Here is a 17,424-nt window from a genome sequence, read left to right as displayed (position 1 = left end):
GCCGCCCCTCGCCGCCCCTCGCCGCCCCTCGCCGCCCCTCGCCATGAAGGTCGCCGCTGTCGCCCCCTCGCCGCTGCCCGCGGGCGCAGGCGGCGCGCTGAAGGCGGTGCGGCCCGGAGAGGCCGCTCGCTGCGGTCCAGGTCCGGGGATGACCCCGGGGGCGGCGGAGCAGGCGGCCGCCGCGCTGCTGTACGATATGAAGGGCTGTTACTCGCGGCTGCGGGCGCTGGTGCCGACGCTTCCGCGGCACCGGCGGGTCTCCAAGGTGGAACTGCTGCAGCACGTCATCGACTACATCTGGGACCTGCAGCTGGCTCTGCAGCGTGGGCCCCCCCGCCCCGCCGCCGCCGGGGACTCCCCCGAGGTGAGTGCGGACCCCCCGAGCCCCCGCGGCACCGGCCCGGTCTTGCTCTCCCGCCGGGCTACAACGGCCCAGCGGGGCTCCCCGGACGCCCCCGCTCTCCACCGTGCTGTCCTCTTCCTGGGGGTGCTCCTTCCTCCTGCACCCTTTCCATCCTCCTCCTCCCCGGGACCCCCCTGACCAGCACTGACCGGACGCTTCGCCCCTCTTTCCCGCAGGCTCCGTGCATGCCCGCTGCCGACCGGATCCTGTGCCGCTGAGACAGCTCCGGACCTGCCATGGACAACCCCGGGACCCCGGCCCCGAGCGCTGCGGCTCACCTGCATCCCAGAACCGCTGGGGCTGGCAGCTGTGGCCCCCTCCCCTGGCGGGGCTGCCGCGGGGGGTCCCCCCGCAGCCTGGGCAAGGGGTGCTACCCAGTGGCCGCGGGACATATCCTTCTCAGATTGCTGAGAGCATTCCCCGTATTGTATATTACAATGATGCTGGAGAATATTGTTCTACAATAGCTGGAGTTTTGTTATTAAACAAGCCCTGATGACCAGGCAGGCCTCTGCTTCCTGCCTTCCCTGCCCCGAGGCTTTGGGGCTCCTCCCAGGGAGCGTGAAACTGGGGGGAGTCTGTCTGCACCAGTATGGGCTTGGTGGGTGTGCTGTGGGATACTGTGGTGGGCTCCTGTGGTGGGGTGGTGGAGTGGTGGAGGTCTCCCCTGGGCTGGTCCCAGTTCCCTCCAGTGTGCTGCTGGGGGGGGTGGGCAGGTGTACTGAGGTCTGTAGGTTGCCTGTCCCAGCACTGTGCCCCCACAGAGCCTCTGCTGGGGTCCAGTGGTTCCTGTGGGATCCATATCCTGCTCCCCCCTCTTGCTGCCTGGGCTCAGGCATGAGGTGTCAGGGGGAGGCACATGAGGAGAGACAGTTTGCACCTCAGTTTCTGCGGTGGGAAGATACGGCAGCACTGGGATGCATCTCCCCTGGGCAGGCACTCGGATGGGATGAAGACACAGAGGGAACAGTGTTGGGAGCCAAGTGTGGGGTCTCAGTCTCCTTGGGCAGCAGTCAGTTTGCAGTGCGGACCTGCCCTCACCCAGTTTCCCAGTAGGGCCACTTCCACCCTGCAGGCTCCCACCCTGCTGTACCCTCCCACGGCTCCCACAGTTGCTGCTGTGTCAGGGCTGAGGGCAGGGTGCAGGTGGCTGCGGGGTGCAAGGGTGATGCTGCAGAGGATGGTCCCATTGCACAGCCCTGAGGGAGAGTGGATATGAGCCCTGGGGCGCTGCTAGTCACGGCCCTGCTGGTGCTTCCCCTGCAGTTCTGGTTTACCCTGGTGCAACCCCTGCTAGTGTGGCCGGGGCTGAACAAGCATTTTGGGAGAAGGAAATTGCATCAGGGCTTGTGTAACCCTGCGGGCTGGGGGTGCCCCGGGCAGTGGTGTTGGCCTGCCCTGTGACTCACGGATGCCTTGGGGGACACACTGCCTCCTGCGGTAGATGTGTATGGACCTTCCTACAGGCCTGGTGGGGGCAAATTGGGGAGCCTGGGGGGGCTCTGCTGCCCTAGCCATTCCTGAGGCAGGAGGCTAGCTTGGGGCTGCCATGGCAGGGCCCTTCCTGCCCCCAGGGTCCTGCAGCCAGGGGTCTCTGGGGCTGGAAGGGGTTGACCAGCCCTGGCTGCAGGTGTGTGCACCTCTGCACAAGCATTCATGTGTGTTGCACAGTCACAGCAACGTGTGCTGGTGTGTGCCCACTCACGGTTCCCCAGCCTGGCAGATCCACTGTGACGAGTGACTTGAGGAACTGGGACGCTGCCTGGCCCAGCCAACCTTGTCCTGGCTGTGACAGCAGCAGGGGACACACAGGGAGATGGGTGGGCTCTGCATCCCTGTGGGTGAACGTGTCCATCAGCTCCAGTGTCCCCTCCACTGCCGCGGCAGCCGCCAGCTCCTGCTCGGTCCCGGAGCGTGGCACCACCGGGGCAGTGGGTCCCTCTCCCGGTGCCTGCTTGCACTGCACGGCCCAGCCCGGGCCGCCCTCCCGGAGGAGTCCGGAGGGTCCCAGCCCAGGGAGAGCTGGGGCCTGGGGGGATCTGCCTGGGTTGGGAGCGGTGTGGGGGGTGCTGGGGCTCTTCCCCACGCCACGGCACAGCAGCTGCATCCCTGCCGTGCTCCCCGGTGCTGTCCTTGCCTGTTTGCTGCTGGCAGACATGGAAGCTCTGGCTGGAGCTGTGGGGAGAGGGGCTTCTGTGAGTGCTGATGTGTGTCCTCGTGTCTCTGCACAGACCCCCCTGCCCAAGCCCCGTGTGCCCCAGGGCTGAGCCCTTGTGATGCAGCCCCAGCCATCATCCCCGCCTCAGGGCACAGGGGTGCAGCATGGCACTGCTACAGGGCTGTCACAACCGGGAGCCTGGCACCACTGGGACAGCCAGAGAGCACGGGAAGGGGCTGCACAGAGCTGGCCCAGGCTCTGAACAGGGCTGGCAGGGCTGAGCCACCTGCCACGTGCCAGGATGCCGGATGCAACTGCACCAGGATGTGCCGGAGAGCCTCAGGGAGGGCCCAGCCCTGCGGCCACCTGCACCCTGACCAGTCCCTCACTGTTTTGATGGGACCTGATTCATCCCAGAAGGGATTAGGGACTGGGGAGCTGAGTGACATTCTGGTCCGACCAGCCCAGCCACCCCAGGATGGACATCAGCGTCAGAGCTGTTCCCTGCTGCTCACTGCCACACACAGCCCTGGGGACATGGCAGAGCTCAGACCCATGGTGGGACCCACAGCCCCTGCAGCTTGGGGCACCACAGCTGCCTGCCGCGGTGAGGCTTGGTACAGGGTGGGGGCACCTGGGGATGGAGGGGCCATGGTGGGCATGGGACCGGGAACCAGGGGTGGCTCTGGCCTTTGGGTCGCTGCCGGGGGCTGTGGCCATCACTGCAGCCATGGTTGGTGGCACTGGGGGGGTCCCAGATAAGTGGGCAACTGCTCTCGAGGGGCCTATAAGGTGCATTACAGGGGGCTGTGGTCCCTCTCATGAGGTCAGCTGTGGGCCCTACATCCCCCCATGGTGCTGGAATGGGGCCCTGGGTCCCTGGTGCTGTGCCCGGGCTGGATCCAGGTGGGGAGCTGGACCTCTGGCAGCCATAGCCCATGGCATCGTCCAGCCAGAGGGGCTCACCCCGGCTGCGGGACAGTCCTGCCGACGGTGGGTTTGGGAGTGCAGGCGGCTCCTCCCCTGCGGCTGGGGCTTTTTGGAGCGGATTGCACAGTTCTGCTCTCACTCTGACTGTTCTGACCTTCCTGTCACACTATGGCCCTGGGGGCTGCTTCCATGGCCTGGCCACCCTGACCCCCCCACTGAGGTTTGTGTGCCTTCATGCAGGGTCCCCAGAGCCCTTCCCAAAGTGGCAACAGCTGCTGCTCCCCAGTGCAAGCAGATTGAGCTGTCCCCCCGGCGCAGCCCCCCTGCCCCAGGACCAACTCACCATGTCACCTGCTTGTCCATCGCCTTGGACTGGGCACAGCTGAAGCCCCTTGGGACCCTGGCCAAGCCGAGTCCCTGCACATCCCCACATCGGCCACATACCCCCTCCATGAGGAGCCCTGGCCAGTGCCTCCAGCTCCCATGCACCCCCAGGGTGGGGGGCCAGCAGCGGTGCTGCGTGGGACCCTGGCTTTCTCTGCTCCCACGATGGGTGCAAGTGGGGAACAACAGAGGAACCGGCTTCCCCTTTGAGTCACACGTTGGGCAAGGCTGGGCTTTTGGCGGCCAGAGTGTCGCGGTGGCCCCTGCGTGTGCTCGGGAGGCTGATGTCACCCTGGGCTCCCTGTCCCCGATATAAGTCCCAACCAGGCTGGTGCACGGGGACAGGGTCTCTGCAGTGGTTGGGTGTCCAACAGCCATGTCCTCTGCTCCAGCCTCCAGGTCCTCGCACCATCCCCAAGGCACACAGAGGCCGGCATGGCTCTGCCTCCTGCTCCTGCTGACTGCCTGCATGCCTGCGGCCGGCACCAACCCTGGCATCAAGGCCCGGCTGACCCAGAGGGCGCTGGAATTTGGTGGGTCTCATGCTCCTGACCACCTGGGGGGGAACAGGGCAGGGGGTGGAGGGGGGATGATGCCCAGACTGCCTGGGATGGGGGATGGAGGGGTGTCCTGGACCTGTCTGCTCACCGCACCAGCACCCCAGCCCCATCCCTGGCATCATCCCCCAAATCCTTGCTCTGTCCCAGGCCGGCGTTTTGGGCTGGAGCAGCTCCAGTCACTGCTGCAGAAGGAGCATGAGCTGAACTTGAAGGGCTCCTACCACAGCCCGCTCCTGGGCACATTCACCTATGCCATACCCCGGTAAGAGCTGCCCACGGGGTCCCTGTCCCCATCCCCATCCCCATCCCCGCCATGCACCGGGCACAGCTGCAAGCCCAAGCTGCCCATGTCACACAGGATCCGCATCCATGAGCTGCAGATAAATGACTCTGCTGTGGACTTTGCCAAGGATGTGGGGGTGAGACTGACAGTGCAGCGTGCCCGCATCCAGCTCAGCGCCGATTGGGAAGCCCAGCTGGGCGCCATGTGAGTCCTTACCTGCACGGGGCACAGCGTCAGGGACCTGGGCAGCTCAAGGTGGCTCAGGGCCACTGCTGTCCCCATGCTCACCCGCTCTGTCCCCAGCCAGGACAGGGGCTCTATCAAGCTCTGCATGCGTGACCTGGACGTGATGGCAGTGCTGGGGGTGAGTGTGGACAGCAATGGCCGCCCCATGGTGTGGAGCGCTGGCTGCGACACCCGCGGCACCCACCTGCATATGGAGTTTCACCATGGACACAGGTAATGCCAGGACCCCATTTCCCTCCTGTCCCTGGCACGCAGGGACTCCCTGGTGCCCCCAGCTGGAGCAGTGAGTTGGGGGAGGCTGGGGTGCCGTGGGGTGATCTGATGACCCCGCTCTGCCCCACAGCTGGCTCTACAACCTGCTGACACCACTGGTCCAGAGATCCCTGCGGCAGGAGCTGAACAAGCAGGTGGGTGCTTGGCCCCTGTGCTGTGGGGTGTTGGTGTCCTCGTCCCCCTTCCCCTCCCCAGCAGGCCCAGTGAGTGGCTTGGGGACCCCCATCGGTGAGCTTGCTGATGCCCTGCTCTTCTTCCAGCTCTGCCTCGAGCTCCGCAGGGGCATCCTCAGGCTGGAGGCTGCCCTAAAGCACATGAAAGGTGGGTGAGCGGACCCTGGGGACTGGGGCAGAAGAGGATTGAGCAGGGGGATCTGGGGGGACTGTGCAGGGACCCAGTGCCCGGTGAGGTCTGTGGGACCAGGGCTGCAGGAGGAAGCCAGTGGTGCGGCTCCCCCCAGCTGCCCCTGTGTCCCTGCAGTGAGCACTCAGCTGGACCCCTTCGCTGTCATCGACCACTCCCTGCTGGGGCGGCCGGCCATCACAGCAGAGCACGGGGACGTCGCCCTCAAGGTAATGTCGTCCAGGCGTCGCTGGGCTGGGAACGAGGTGCAGGAGAGCTGGGCTGAGCCTCGTGTCCATCCATCCGTCTGTCTGCGCAGGGGGAGTTCTTCAGGGTGGGCAAGTACCAGCAGAGACCCTCCTCGCCGGTGCCCGTGGCGCTGCCTGTGGCATTGCCTGAAGCTCTGCCCATGGCACTGGCCACAGCGCACGAGCCCATGCTGCTGCTGGCTGTCACCGAGTTTGTCGCCAACTCGGCTGCCTTCACATACTTCACGGCCGGGGCCCTGCGCAGGAACATCTCCAGCAGCATGGTAGGGGTGGCTCTGGCTGTAGCTGTGGGGCAGAGCTGCCCTGCCGGGGTGTCCCCGCACCCGCCTGTGCCTTGTGGCACCAGCGCCCTAACTCCTCTGCTGCCTTCCAGATCCCGCGGCGGTTCCCTCTCCAGCTGACTACCAAGAGCATGGGGGTCTTCTCCCCGCAGGTGAGCACAGGTGGGATGGGACACAGGGAGAATGGGACATAGAAGGGATGGGACGTGGGATGGGATGCAGGAGGGACAGGATGCAGGTGGGATGGGATATGGGATGTGTCACAGGTAGAATGGGATGCAGGAGGGGTGGGACATGGGATGGCATGCAGGCAGGATGGGACACAGGAGGGATGGGATGCAGGTGAGATGGGACATGGGGTGGGACACAGTCAGGACAGGACATGGGCATGTGGACCACAGGCAGGGCAGGACACATCGCCCACCTTGCCTGCACCCAGGGTAGGGCAGTGATGGGCCACACAGCCCGCAGGTGGTGGTAGGGGTCAGCTGGGAGCCAGGGCTGGTGCCCACAGTGATGGTGGTGCCAGTGTGGCTCCGTGCCAGCCCAACCCTTGTCCCCCCAGCTGCAGGAGCGCTACCCGGACCAGCCCATGGAGCTGCACCTCTCGGCCCGCTGGCAGCCCCTGCTCTCCTGCCACCCCGATGGCCTGCATGGGGCCCTTTTCGGCTCTGCTGAGGCCTTTGTGGTGCTGCCAAATGCGACCCGTGTCCCTGCTTTTCTACTGAACATTGTGAGTGTCTGGTGCTGCCATGGCACAGGGTCTGGGGCCTGACCTCAAAGGGCTTAGCTGGGGCTGACCTGGCTGGGGCGATGCTGGGCAATGCAGGGTTGCAGGCACTACCCTGGTTTTTCCAACTTCTCTTCTTGCTACAGGATGCCAACGTGACTGGGAAGCCAACCATCACTGGGAACAGGCTCAGGGGCACCGTGAGCCTGACGGGGTGAGTCCCCAGTCCTTTTCTGGGTCTGGCCTCCCCATGGATGTCCCCGGGGAGCTCCCTCCATTCTCAACCTCTGGTCATTTGCCTCCCTGGGTCCCGTATCCCTTGCTTGGATCCCATCCTGCCCCCTGCTCTCATCCATTCCCGCTGCCCTGGCACTGGTACCCCAGCTAGGTCCTCAGCAGGACCCACTGCTGGGGTCCCAGCCTGGCGGTGGAGCTTAGCCCGTCCCTGCCCTGGGAGGAGGCAGTCCCTGTCCCCGTGCCTGGCTCTCACCCTGCTCTCTCCCTCCAGGCTCAGCGTGGCGCAGGTGACATCACACGTGGGCCCCGTGGAGGTGAGTGGCCATGCTGGGGGTGTGATGGGGTAGCCGAGGGGACCCTTGGGTTCTGCATCTTCCTGGGAGCAGGGTCTGGGGGTGCTGTGGGCCCCATGCAAGGCCAGTGCTGCTGAGCGCTTGCACAGGCAGGGGGTGCAGATCTGGCAGGGGAGCTGAGCCCTGCCTGCGCTGCAGCCCCCTCTGCCTGTGCCGTGCTGGGCTCAGGGGGCTGCCTGTCCTGCAGGTGAAGAGGCTGGAGACCCTCCTGAAGTTTGGGCTGTGGCTTTTCGGGGTGCCCTGGGCAAACAGTGAGTGTTGTCCCCATCCTGTTCCTGTTCCCCCCACCCAGCTGCCCCAGGGCCACCCCCCCTCACAGCTCTGCTCTCCCCACAGAGCGGCTCCAGGCCGGCGTCCCTCTGCCTGCCCTGCACGGCCTCAGCCCGCTCAACACCCGGCTCTCGCTGCAGGAGGTGGGTGCTGCCGCAGTTCCCTCACCCCAGTGCCCCCCACGTCCTCCATGTCCCCTCCTCTCACCCTGACTCCCCACAGGGCTTCGTGCTCATCGCCACAGACCTGCAGTACGAGCCATGAGACCAGCTGCCTTGTGGGACCCCACCGGCCCCCCACCAGCCGTGTCCCTGTCACCATCACCGTCCTGCCAGCAGCCGGGGGGAGCCGACGCCACTGCGGCCCATGGTGGGCAGAGCTGCCAGGGCCGTGGGACCCACCGACCCCCCCACCTGCCGGGGGCTCCAGCAGGGATTAAAGCTGGGAACGTGGCTCAACCTGGTGTGGTGTGTGTGGTGCCGGGGGAGCCCCCGCAGCCGGGTCCCCCACGCAGGGTCCCATTCCCCGCTGCCTGCTGGGGCATTGCCATGTCCCTAGCTGTGTGGGGCTCTGGCCGGGGGCGAGGGATCCCGTGTCCTGTGCTGGGGCTCCTGCCCCACTGCTGGGCGCAGAGCGGTGGGGGCTCGGGGGGGCTGGGGACGGGGACGGTGGCTCTCGGGGCTCGACGGGGGGGGGCGGTCACCCCCAATCCTCGACCGTGTGCCGGCCATACGGGTGCCCTCTGCCCCCAGCAGTGGCCGCTGCGGCTGCAGCTCCACGGTAGTTCCCCCCGTCGCCCACGGGATGGTGCTCGTGTCCGTGGCCTCCCACCGCGTCCCGCCGGCCCACAGCCGCTGCGGCTCCCGCCAGGCCCCGCTCTGTCCCTGGCTGCTGCCCCCACACTCCGGCCGTCCCCTGTGCACCCCCGGAGGGGACAGGGCGGGTCGTGGGGAATGCTGAGCCGCAAGCAGGGAGCGTCCTGCTGGGGGCGGGGGGGGGACACGACACTGGGAATGCGAGGGGGCTGTGGGACCCAGCGAGGCACCCACTGGGACGTGGGGCTGCAATCCCCCCACCCTCCTCACCTGGATGCTGTGGATGCTCCCCCTGCCCTGCTCCCCACCGGTGCTGAGCCCACGACCCCAAAACCAGCCCCCCTCGCCCCAGCTAAGAGCCTACTTTGGGCCCTCCTGCCTAACTGATGAGGACACAGGACGAGCATTTGAGCCTGGCCCCGGTGAGAAGTGGAAGGAACGGCCAGGGGATCTACCCTGATGCTGCCCATCCACCACCATGCTCAAGCAGGCAGCACCTTCCCACACCAACCCTTCCCACCACCAACCCCCTGGGACACCAGCAACCCCCCCCACCTTGGAGCACCCTAACCCTTCCCCAGGCACGGAGAGGACCCATCCCCCTCCATCCATCCTGTTGAAGGCAGCTCCTGCCCAAAGCTGCCTGAATCCCACCTCTCCGCACACCCCCGTGCTCACAAAGACCACAGCACCATCATCAGCTCCAATGACAAGTTTATTAGTGGATTCACCTCCACCTGCAAACCGAAGCGTTCGACGGGCTAATGCTAATTCTTGCGCTCCCCACGTAGGATCCTATGCGGGGAGTGCGAGTCCGTGCTCAGTGGCCAGACAGGATCCCCGGGAGCCTCTGGTTTCTCCCTGTCCCCCCACCTCCATCCCACCTTGGCCCCTGCAGGGAGCACGGCCCCACACATAAATACAGACAGACAAGATAACAAAAATAGCATTAAGAGTATTCACAAATGAATTAAAAACTACTCGGATATGTACAGCAGAGCACGGGCGGTATGTACACAGACAAGCCCGCGTGGACAGCTGGGTCTGCCGGTGGTGGTCTCTGAAGGATGATGGGTTATTTTTCAAGCTAATTTCAGCTCAAAGCCCAGAGGTTCAGTGCCCCAGCGGCAGCAGAAGCAGCGGGGGGGGGGGGGGGGGGGGCGGGGGGGAGAGCCAGGCACTTCTGCTACTGCACACACCCGTCACAGCCATGCCACGGGGACAGGGATCGATCTGCCTGTGCTATGGGGACCAGCAGTACAGAAGTCAGAGGCTCCCCGGCTGCAGGGACGGCTCTCAGCTGGTGTCAGCCCTCACTCCCACCTCCCCTGGGCTCACTCCCCCACCGGTCCCATGTATCAGCCGCTGTGGGGCTGCTCCCAGGGCTCTGCCTTCCCCTGCTGCCATCCTCATGAAGGGCAGGAGCATCACTCCCCCTCCTGCCCCCAGCTCTGTATTCCCGCACTTGCTGAATGCCATGGCCCCAGCTCTCTGCAGAGTCCCTTGTGCCAGGGTTGGGCTCGGGGAAAGTGCTCTCCCCACTCACCTGCCTCCCTCCTTTGCCAGCCCAGAGGAGCAGGAATGGGGAGGTATGCACACTGCCCCACAGCAATCTACATTCAGAGGGAGGAAGAGGAGGCGGATCCCTTCAAACCGGGCACAGCCCTGGGCCTGACACACCATCCTCACCCGAGACTGGCCTCAGCTCCCAGCAGCTGATGTCCAGGGAGAAAGGGGCTCTGGGGCTGACGCGAGGGCAGAGCTCTTTGCCCTTGCCCTCCACAGGGACAAGCTCTGCCTGGAGGAAGCAGTGACGAGATAGGGATGCTGCAGGGAAGCTCTGTCCTGTTCGGCAGCCTGCCTCTTCCTGGGACCTGAGCATGCCGGAGATGGGGGCACAGAACCTCCACCCTTGCTCTGGCTGGGGAACCTTATATTAGTGACACATCTACACACACGCACGCACTCACACATGCAAAAATAAGTCTGTTTATTCTCTTTGAAGTGATCTAGAGGACCCTGCAGGGCTGGGACACCTTCTAGCCAGTACTGCCCCCCCGTCTGCCTGGATCTCCCCAGTGCTGGGAGCTGTTGGCTGAAGTGCTGCATTGGTCTCAGCGCCTTTAAAACACAACGGAACAGTAAATAATAGGGGCTACAATAAAAGGAGCTGGCGGCACGAGGGAGAAAGCTCCGTGGAGCTGGGCGCTTGCCCAGGAGGTGGAAGGGCTGCCCCCCGCGCCGGTCACGGTGCTCGGGAGCAGAGTGTAGTGGATGTGGCGGTGAAGGCGCAGCTGTCCTGGCGATGGGGGGAACTCGGCGGTGGGTCACTTGCGGCTCAGCAGGGATCCCAGCAGAAGCACTCCTGCCACCGTCGCCCCAGTCAGGAGCCATTTGTTGAAGGTCTCCTGGCCCTTCCTCACCTCGGCAGCAGCATCGTTCCCGTAGAGGTCCACAAACCGCTCCTGCGGGAAAAGAGGAGTGGTGAACAGAGGGGTGGGAGTAGAGCACAGAGACCATCTCTGCTGCTTTCTGGGGCTCCTTCCTCCTCCTTGGAATGGTCTGGAGAGAAAGATGCAGCAGGAAGGGGCAGGAAGGCTGCCAAGCTCCCACTGGCAGGAAAGCAGTGGTGGGGACCGGGCAGATGACAGACGCCTTGTGCTTCCTCGCTCTGAATCATGCACAGAGGGCGATGGGGGAAGCACAGGACCAGTCATGAGAGAGGTGGATGCCAGAAAGGATTTGCAAGGAGAATACCACATGGGCAGGGCAGGAGATGCATCACGTGCTCTAGGGTCTCTAAAATTAGCATCAAAGTGTGATAGAAATCATTGCAGCAGGAAAACGCTCGGCTTTATTCCATGGCCAAGGCCTGGGGGAGCAGCAGCAGGGTTGGTGCCCTCGGTTGTGGCAGGAGCCCCACACTGCGCATCCCCCAATCACTTTTGCATCCAAAGCAGAACCTCCCACCTCCTTCTTCCCACTGCTGCATCCTGGCAAGACAAACACTCCCATGTCCTGACCATCGCAGCACGATCTGGATTTCGTGAATCCCTGGGGCGAAGGCAGACACTCCAGGTCGTGAAACTCCTGCCTTCCCCCGGGGTTTGGGAGAGCGGGCCAAGCACGAAGCCTGGCCAGGAATGCAGTCACGCCAGCCCGGCTCGTCCGATCCGGCCACTTCCAGTCCATCATCTCCAGCAACAGCAAGAGCTGGGCAGATTTCAACAGAGCCACTGTGCAGCAAACAGCCACAGCCCCTCTCCCTCCGAGGGAGGCAGGGGTGTGACAGGGCTGGGGACGGACAGCCACGGCCTGGACTGGGGGAGAAGGCCAGCAGGGAGAGAGAAGACCACCAAAGCTGAATCACTCCCAAAACCAGGCTCTCAGAGAGCACCTCTGCCCCCTGTGCCCATGCAGCACCCCCACCACATGATGCCACCTCTCCTGCTCCCCTGGGCACCCAGGGACCTTGGACCACTGTGAAGATAGCTGCTCGGACCCCTGGACCACATGCACTGCAGGGAAGGAGGGGTCCACGGGCAGGCTACATGCAGCAGGGAACTTCATGCCACAGCAGCTCCCAGGTTTATCAGGGCTGAGCAGAAGCACCAGGACTAGAGGGAGCTGCGAGCTCTGGGTTCAGGCATCTCCAGCAGCTCAGAGCGCTGGGCAGCTTGTGTCAGCAGGGGCTTGGCGCTGTTGCATCTTGAGCCCATCTTCCCAGCAAGGTCCCCTGTTCCCTGATAAGTGAATGCAGTTCCAGTAACCCGGCTGCTCTGGGAAAGCAGAGATAAGCCCAGCTGACGCTGTGCTTGTGTCACGCCTTACCATGGGCTCTCCGGAGGTAAGGGCAGCATCCCAGCCTGCCTGGGTCTGGCAGCTCTGCCTGCAAGCTGCCTCCCATGCCTGCCCACAGCCTGTGATGAGCTGCAACTGCTGCCACAGGACCTGTGGGAGGTTTGGTGCCCAGATCATGACTGGGACTGAGGGGCTCTTTAGGCAGGTGCCTCTCCATCACTCATGGAAACACGGTGCTAGTCCCCTGGCTCCCCCAGAACAGCCCCAGCACGGTCAATTCCTCGCCATGCCCCACACACACGATCAAGCTCACACACAGCTTTTCACAAGGTGTGCTCACTCACTCCCAGGGAGCTGAGCTGTGTCCCTCTCCTCAACCACAGGCCTCACCCCCAACACAGGCTCAGGAACTTGCACAACCGCCCAGGTGAGCTGTGCACCTCAGCACCCGCCTCTGCCCCACCAAAGCTCTTCTCTGCCTTCCACCTAATGCCATCTCCAGCACCTCACACTTCCCCGGCTGCCTTTCACACCCCCTCAACCACGAGGAAGTATCAGCAGACCTGGGGGCAGGGCACTGGGACAATGGGGACTTTGCTAACTCACCCCAAGCCATGTCACTGCTGCTGCCTCACTCAGAGTCCTTTTCAGGGATATGACAACCGTCCCCGTGACTCCTGCCACCTACACAGAGCAGCAGAAGGCAGCTCACTTCCCATCGGGTCTGCCAGCTGGCACGGGCTCTGCGGAGGTGTTGTATTGCATCCCAGCCCCGCAGGAACAGGCAGGACGGCACCTCACCCGCCAGGTGCCATCCAGGGAGAACGGTGAGGGCTGCTGCCCACTGCCAGCCCCTCTGCCTGGCTGCTCACCTAGGGGGTCAGCCATGGAAACAGCCAGTGCTGTGCTGCAGAAGGACAGGAGGAGAGCCCAAACCCAAGGAGGGGATATTTTTAATTACAGCACAGGAAATCCCTCTGCTGATAGGCAGTGATGAGCAGCTGAGCAGTGACAGAGCACAGCAAGCAGTGAGCAGGCTGGCAGGGATGGAGGGCACGTCCCAGCTGTCCCCCCACAGCACCCAATGCTTCGGGAGTGCTCAGCGGGAAGGATGCTGTACCCTGGTGATGTATTCCCCAGAAAAAGGCACTTTGCTTGGGGATTCAATAAGGCCTGTCCCACCGAGCCCCATGTGTCTCCACAGGCTACTCCTGACCCATGGGAGGGGACATCCCCACCGTCCCCAGGAAGGCTGCAGAGGTGGAAGGAGCCCCGTAGTCACCCAGCCTCTCCGCAGGGCTGGCAGTGGGGCAGGCACCAGGAGAGGGCCCCCACAGCCTGGGCAGGGAGCTGGGGAGGGCTGGCAGCTGAGCCTCCACGCTGCTTTCTCCATGGTATGTGCCACCGAGCTTGGGGAAAGGCAGTTCCAAGAAGCATGTTTTGAAGCCCTTAGATTCTAAGAAAAGGAAGCGTTTGCTGAAGAAGAGATAAATGGCATATGGTAAACTGAAAGCTATCGGGTGCTACAGACGGAGAAGAGCACAACAAGAGCCCCATGCGGGCAGGGAGGGGACCTGAGCCCCTCTCCTTCCCCCAGGAATGGAGCAGCAGCTGCTGGAGATGCAGCTGGGGGCCACAGGGGACTTGGGAGGAGAGCACCTTGCCCTTCCTTGGGGAAACTGTCCCCAGAAGCTGAGATAGCTCAGCTGCTGCACAACTGCGATTGCAGATGTGTCCCCTGGGAGTGGCAATCCCAGACCAGGGGGAGTGGGAAAACAGGCAGGAGCACCCTCCCTCTTGGTCCTGGGGGTGGGTTGAAGGTTAGGGAAAGGCAGCTTGCTCGGTTCCCACATGGACCCGGGCCTCGGCCACTCTGCACCTGAAGCCCAGCACTCCCAGTACCGATTCTGACCTTTCCGGCCTGGTGTTTGGGATCTCAGGCTTGCCCAGACACGTCCAGATATTTCTGGCCTCCCCCAGTCACCTTTATCTGAGAGGAAATATTTGGAATTCCTGAGACGATCACAAGGACTATGGTAGCAACAGCACGCCAGTGTCTCAATCGCCTTCTCCACGTGGCCGTGGGCCTCTTCCACCCCAGAGAGGACAGGCTGTTCCACCACTGAACACCCGTCACATCCCCTTCCCCACCCAGGATGACAGACACGTCTGAGAGGAAGATGCTTTGGGGCAGGCGATGAGGAAGCTGCAAGAGGTTATAACTATGCAAAAGGCAATCTCCTGGTTTTGCCTCTCCTACTTTAGCGCTGGGGAAGGACACAACGTTTTCTTGCTCCAGCCTAAACCAGCACTTGCTGGGGGAGCTTCCCTCCAGCTGCACGTGCTGCTTGTAGGAGACAGAGGATCTCGAGAGCCAGACTCTACCAGTGCCCACCACCCTGCAGAGCAGGGAGGTTCTGCAGTGCCAAAGGTTCTTGAGACACTCACAGTGCCCTAAATCGCAACCCACCACTGGGGGGGGAACGCAGCAGCCATTTAAACACTGCCCATGACACTGAGGTAGAGAGAAGAAAGGAGTAGGTCTGACCCAAAGTCCTGTTTCAGGTGGGAGACCAGATTAATCAGGCACAAGGTCTGTCTGAGACAGCATTCACATCCTAGTCTGGAAACGGGAAGGCTCAAAGTTTCAGCCTCTTGCTGGTACCCATCCCCAGAGGTTCAGCTGGTTTCATTCACCAGCACTGCCCAAGCAGCTCCCCCGGCCAAGCGGGAGGGAGAACAGTTACTACATCCCATTCAGGGCAAGCTGAACAGAGCAGGTTCCTCTTTCAAGATAAGCCCTGATAGCAGAGGAAAGAGGATTCAGTAAGGGACACCAAACCACAAGGGCAGGTGAAGGAAGCAGATGTGGGCAATGAATCCTCATCTGGTCTCTTGTGAGCCAGGGGTAGAGTGGGAAGGGGAGGGTGCCAGCTGCTGGGGAGGGTGGAGCTTGGGTGCTCAAAGCTTCCCTCACACAGGGAGGTGAAGGGTATGGAGGTCACTGAGACACCAGCACAAAGCTCTGAAAACCATCAGAGAAGAGCCGGGCTCTACCCGGACTGTTCATGGTGAACCAGTGGCACTCGGTGTGACTTTGACAGGGAGACAGAGCTTCCCCACACCCCCAATATCCAACCAGCCTGTCTTTGAGACAGACACCCACAGCAACCAGCTCAGCACATACAAAAGCCTTTTCCACCCAAGGATCTTAATGTGTTTTATCAAAAACTAGTTGGTTCTCCAAAACCTCCTGCAGGATAAGTCAGCATTGTTCCCAGACAGATCAACAGAGGTGTGGAGAGGTTAAGTGCTTTGCCTAGGGTTGCATACAAGCCAGCAGCATGAGCCACAGCATCTGACTCCCAATCCAGGCATTCTTGTCACGAGGCAATGTTTCACTTGAAAACAAGGCTGTTTCTGTTATACCTTTGCCGTAAGTACAGCTGTGTTACTGCTAAGAGGTCTAACACCAATCGCCAGCCAGGACTGGAGTCATCTGGATGACCAGACATTTGTTAATGAGAAGCTGGGAACAGTTTTGTGCTGAGCAGCGAGACAAGCATGGAAAAAGAAAGGCAGCAGCTCAGTGCAGACCACAACAAAGCCCTGCATCGACAGCAACCTGTTCCCAGAGTCCCTTTGGGCTGCCAGCTCACCACACGGGACTGGCATATGCGAACCTGGAGGTGAAGCACAGGGGGGAAGAGGCAGCTGAGATCTTTCAGAAAAAAAACCAACATAAGTATTCCCAAAGGCTGCCACTGGGATCCTGTAAACACAGCTCTGTGGGTCCCTACGCACTATGAAAGTGGAAGGGACATCCAGGAGGTCCTCCCTCCACTCTCTTCCTCCAGACACCGCATCCACATGTGGCCCCAACCACCCCCAGCCCTGTCTGAAAACCAGGCCCTGAAGGAGGGCAGCAGGGACACCGAGCGTGCCCGCGCCAGTCACACAGCCCTGCCTGCAGTATCGGGACTGGAGGTCAACATGAGCCCCCGACTCAGGCGCGTCACGCCAAGGAAATCTGCCAGCCAAGGCAGAGGTCTTGGAGCTTCTCCAGATCCCATCTTCACCCTCCCGGTCCCTGTCAGCACCCTGTGAGCAGGCTGGGGATGGGGTGGGGAAGGGGCTCTGGGGACAACGTGCTTGCAGGTGCAAATGCTCCAGAGACCCAGCTCTAACTGTTATGCAAATGATGACCTCCAGGGAAGCAGCTGCTGATCTCCATGACAATGGCAGGGAATGCCACCCGCCCCACTGCCTCTCCCACCCTGGGAATGGGCACTGGGGTGCTGTGGGCACTGATTGGGGTGCTGTTGGCACTGGGGTGCTGCCCCTGCCCAAGGTCCTGGGCTCTGCTGCATTCAGAGAAACCTGCGACTCTGAAGGATGCAGCCACAAACTCAAAAGGGTTAATTAAATAGGCACATCTCTGCCTCACTCTCCTCCTGGCCAGCCTAGCCGCACACCGAGCCATGGGCTGCAGCCTGCAGCGGGACCTGTGGGGTGGCTGCTCCTGGGGCCTCAGCTCAAAACCCCACAAACCTGCGGGGCTTCAGCCTAGTGAGGGCCAGAGCCAGCTCTTTTCTAACCAGAAACAAACCCTCACTAGCACATTCCAGCCCTAATCCTCGCTTCGGCAGCCTCCTGTCAAACTGGTTTCATCACCAGCTCCAGGGAACCTGCAATAACCCCACACCATTCAGCACAATTTCAGCATTTTCCAAATACATGAAAGGGGCTACGGTGACAGCTGTAACCCCCGTCCCTGCCCCAGGAGACTGCTGTGCACAGCACGAGACGGAGAGCAGGGAATTGCACGCTCTGTTCCAGAAATCTGCTGAAACATTCATGTGTATTAAAGCAGGAGTCGGTGCGAATGACTAATCCACTTGCATCCATCTTTCATCAGTGTTTCTCCCAGAACTAAACAGGCTGAGGGCTCCCGAAGGTGCCAGAGGCCCGGCCGGCATTGGGCACGCTCGGCAGCGGGACGGCTGGCAGACGACAAGGCTCTGGTACAAAGGCAGAGTGAAGAACACATTGGCTGAGCCGGATCCACTCAAGAGATTAGCACCTGCTG

General features: G+C 62.4%; 3 protein-coding genes across 7 annotated transcripts in view; 2 read left to right on the top strand and 1 right to left on the bottom strand.

Moving 5' to 3' along the window:
- On the top strand, window positions 1–901 carry ID1 (inhibitor of DNA binding 1). Its single transcript, XM_054845285.1, has 2 exons — window positions 1–364; window positions 580–901. The coding sequence occupies exons 1-2, from the start codon at window positions 44–46 to the stop codon at window positions 619–621; spliced, it is 363 nt and encodes a 120-aa protein (XP_054701260.1). The 5' UTR covers window positions 1–43; the 3' UTR covers window positions 622–901.
- A 3,320-nt stretch (window positions 902–4,221) lies between these two features.
- LOC129214091 (bactericidal permeability-increasing protein-like) lies at window positions 4,222–8,126 on the top strand. The gene is made up of 15 exons (XM_054845216.1): window positions 4,222–4,408; window positions 4,583–4,697; window positions 4,794–4,922; window positions 5,022–5,177; window positions 5,308–5,371; window positions 5,498–5,558; window positions 5,718–5,809; window positions 5,899–6,111; window positions 6,222–6,281; window positions 6,695–6,862; window positions 7,006–7,073; window positions 7,368–7,410; window positions 7,637–7,700; window positions 7,786–7,862; window positions 7,942–8,126. The coding sequence occupies exons 1-15, from the start codon at window positions 4,252–4,254 to the stop codon at window positions 7,981–7,983; spliced, it is 1,509 nt and encodes a 502-aa protein (XP_054701191.1). The 5' UTR covers window positions 4,222–4,251; the 3' UTR covers window positions 7,984–8,126.
- A 1,105-nt stretch (window positions 8,127–9,231) lies between these two features.
- Window positions 9,232–17,424, bottom strand: part of BCL2L1 (BCL2 like 1) — an 18,805-nt gene continuing 10,612 nt past the window's right edge. For 4 of the 5 annotated variants that reach the window (XM_054845277.1, XM_054845280.1, XM_054845278.1 and 1 more), the window contains exon 3: window positions 9,232–10,999. In XM_054845277.1, coding sequence (XP_054701252.1) covers window positions 10,862–10,999 — 138 coding nt within the window. In that variant the 3' untranslated portion in view covers window positions 9,232–10,861. Of the gene's footprint in view, window positions 11,000–11,504; window positions 11,589–17,424 lie in introns of all 5 variants that reach the window. The other variant, XM_054845281.1, reaches the window with a different exon arrangement.

This window comes from Grus americana, chromosome 17 (assembly GCF_028858705.1).
Source record: "Grus americana isolate bGruAme1 chromosome 17, bGruAme1.mat, whole genome shotgun sequence".
Lineage (NCBI taxonomy): Eukaryota > Metazoa > Chordata > Aves > Gruiformes > Gruidae > Grus > Grus americana.
This window is presented reverse-complemented; position numbering and strand designations above follow the sequence as displayed.

Excerpts from the sequence above, each read along its gene's own strand:
- LOC129214091 (XM_054845216.1), top strand. The coding sequence starts at position 4,252 with ATGTCCTCTGCTCCAGCCTCCAGGTCCTCGCACCATCCCCAAGGCACA. Across the intron at positions 4,923-5,021 it reads GAAGCCCAGCTGGGCGCCAT|CCAGGACAGGGGCTCTATCA; the intron begins GTGAGTCCTTAC and ends CTCTGTCCCCAG. Across the intron at positions 6,863-7,005 it reads CTGCTTTTCTACTGAACATT|GATGCCAACGTGACTGGGAA; the intron begins GTGAGTGTCTGG and ends TTCTTGCTACAG.
- ID1 (XM_054845285.1), top strand. The coding sequence starts at position 44 with ATGAAGGTCGCCGCTGTCGCCCCCTCGCCGCTGCCCGCGGGCGCAGGC. Across the intron at positions 365-579 it reads CCGCCGGGGACTCCCCCGAG|GCTCCGTGCATGCCCGCTGC; the intron begins GTGAGTGCGGAC and ends TCTTTCCCGCAG.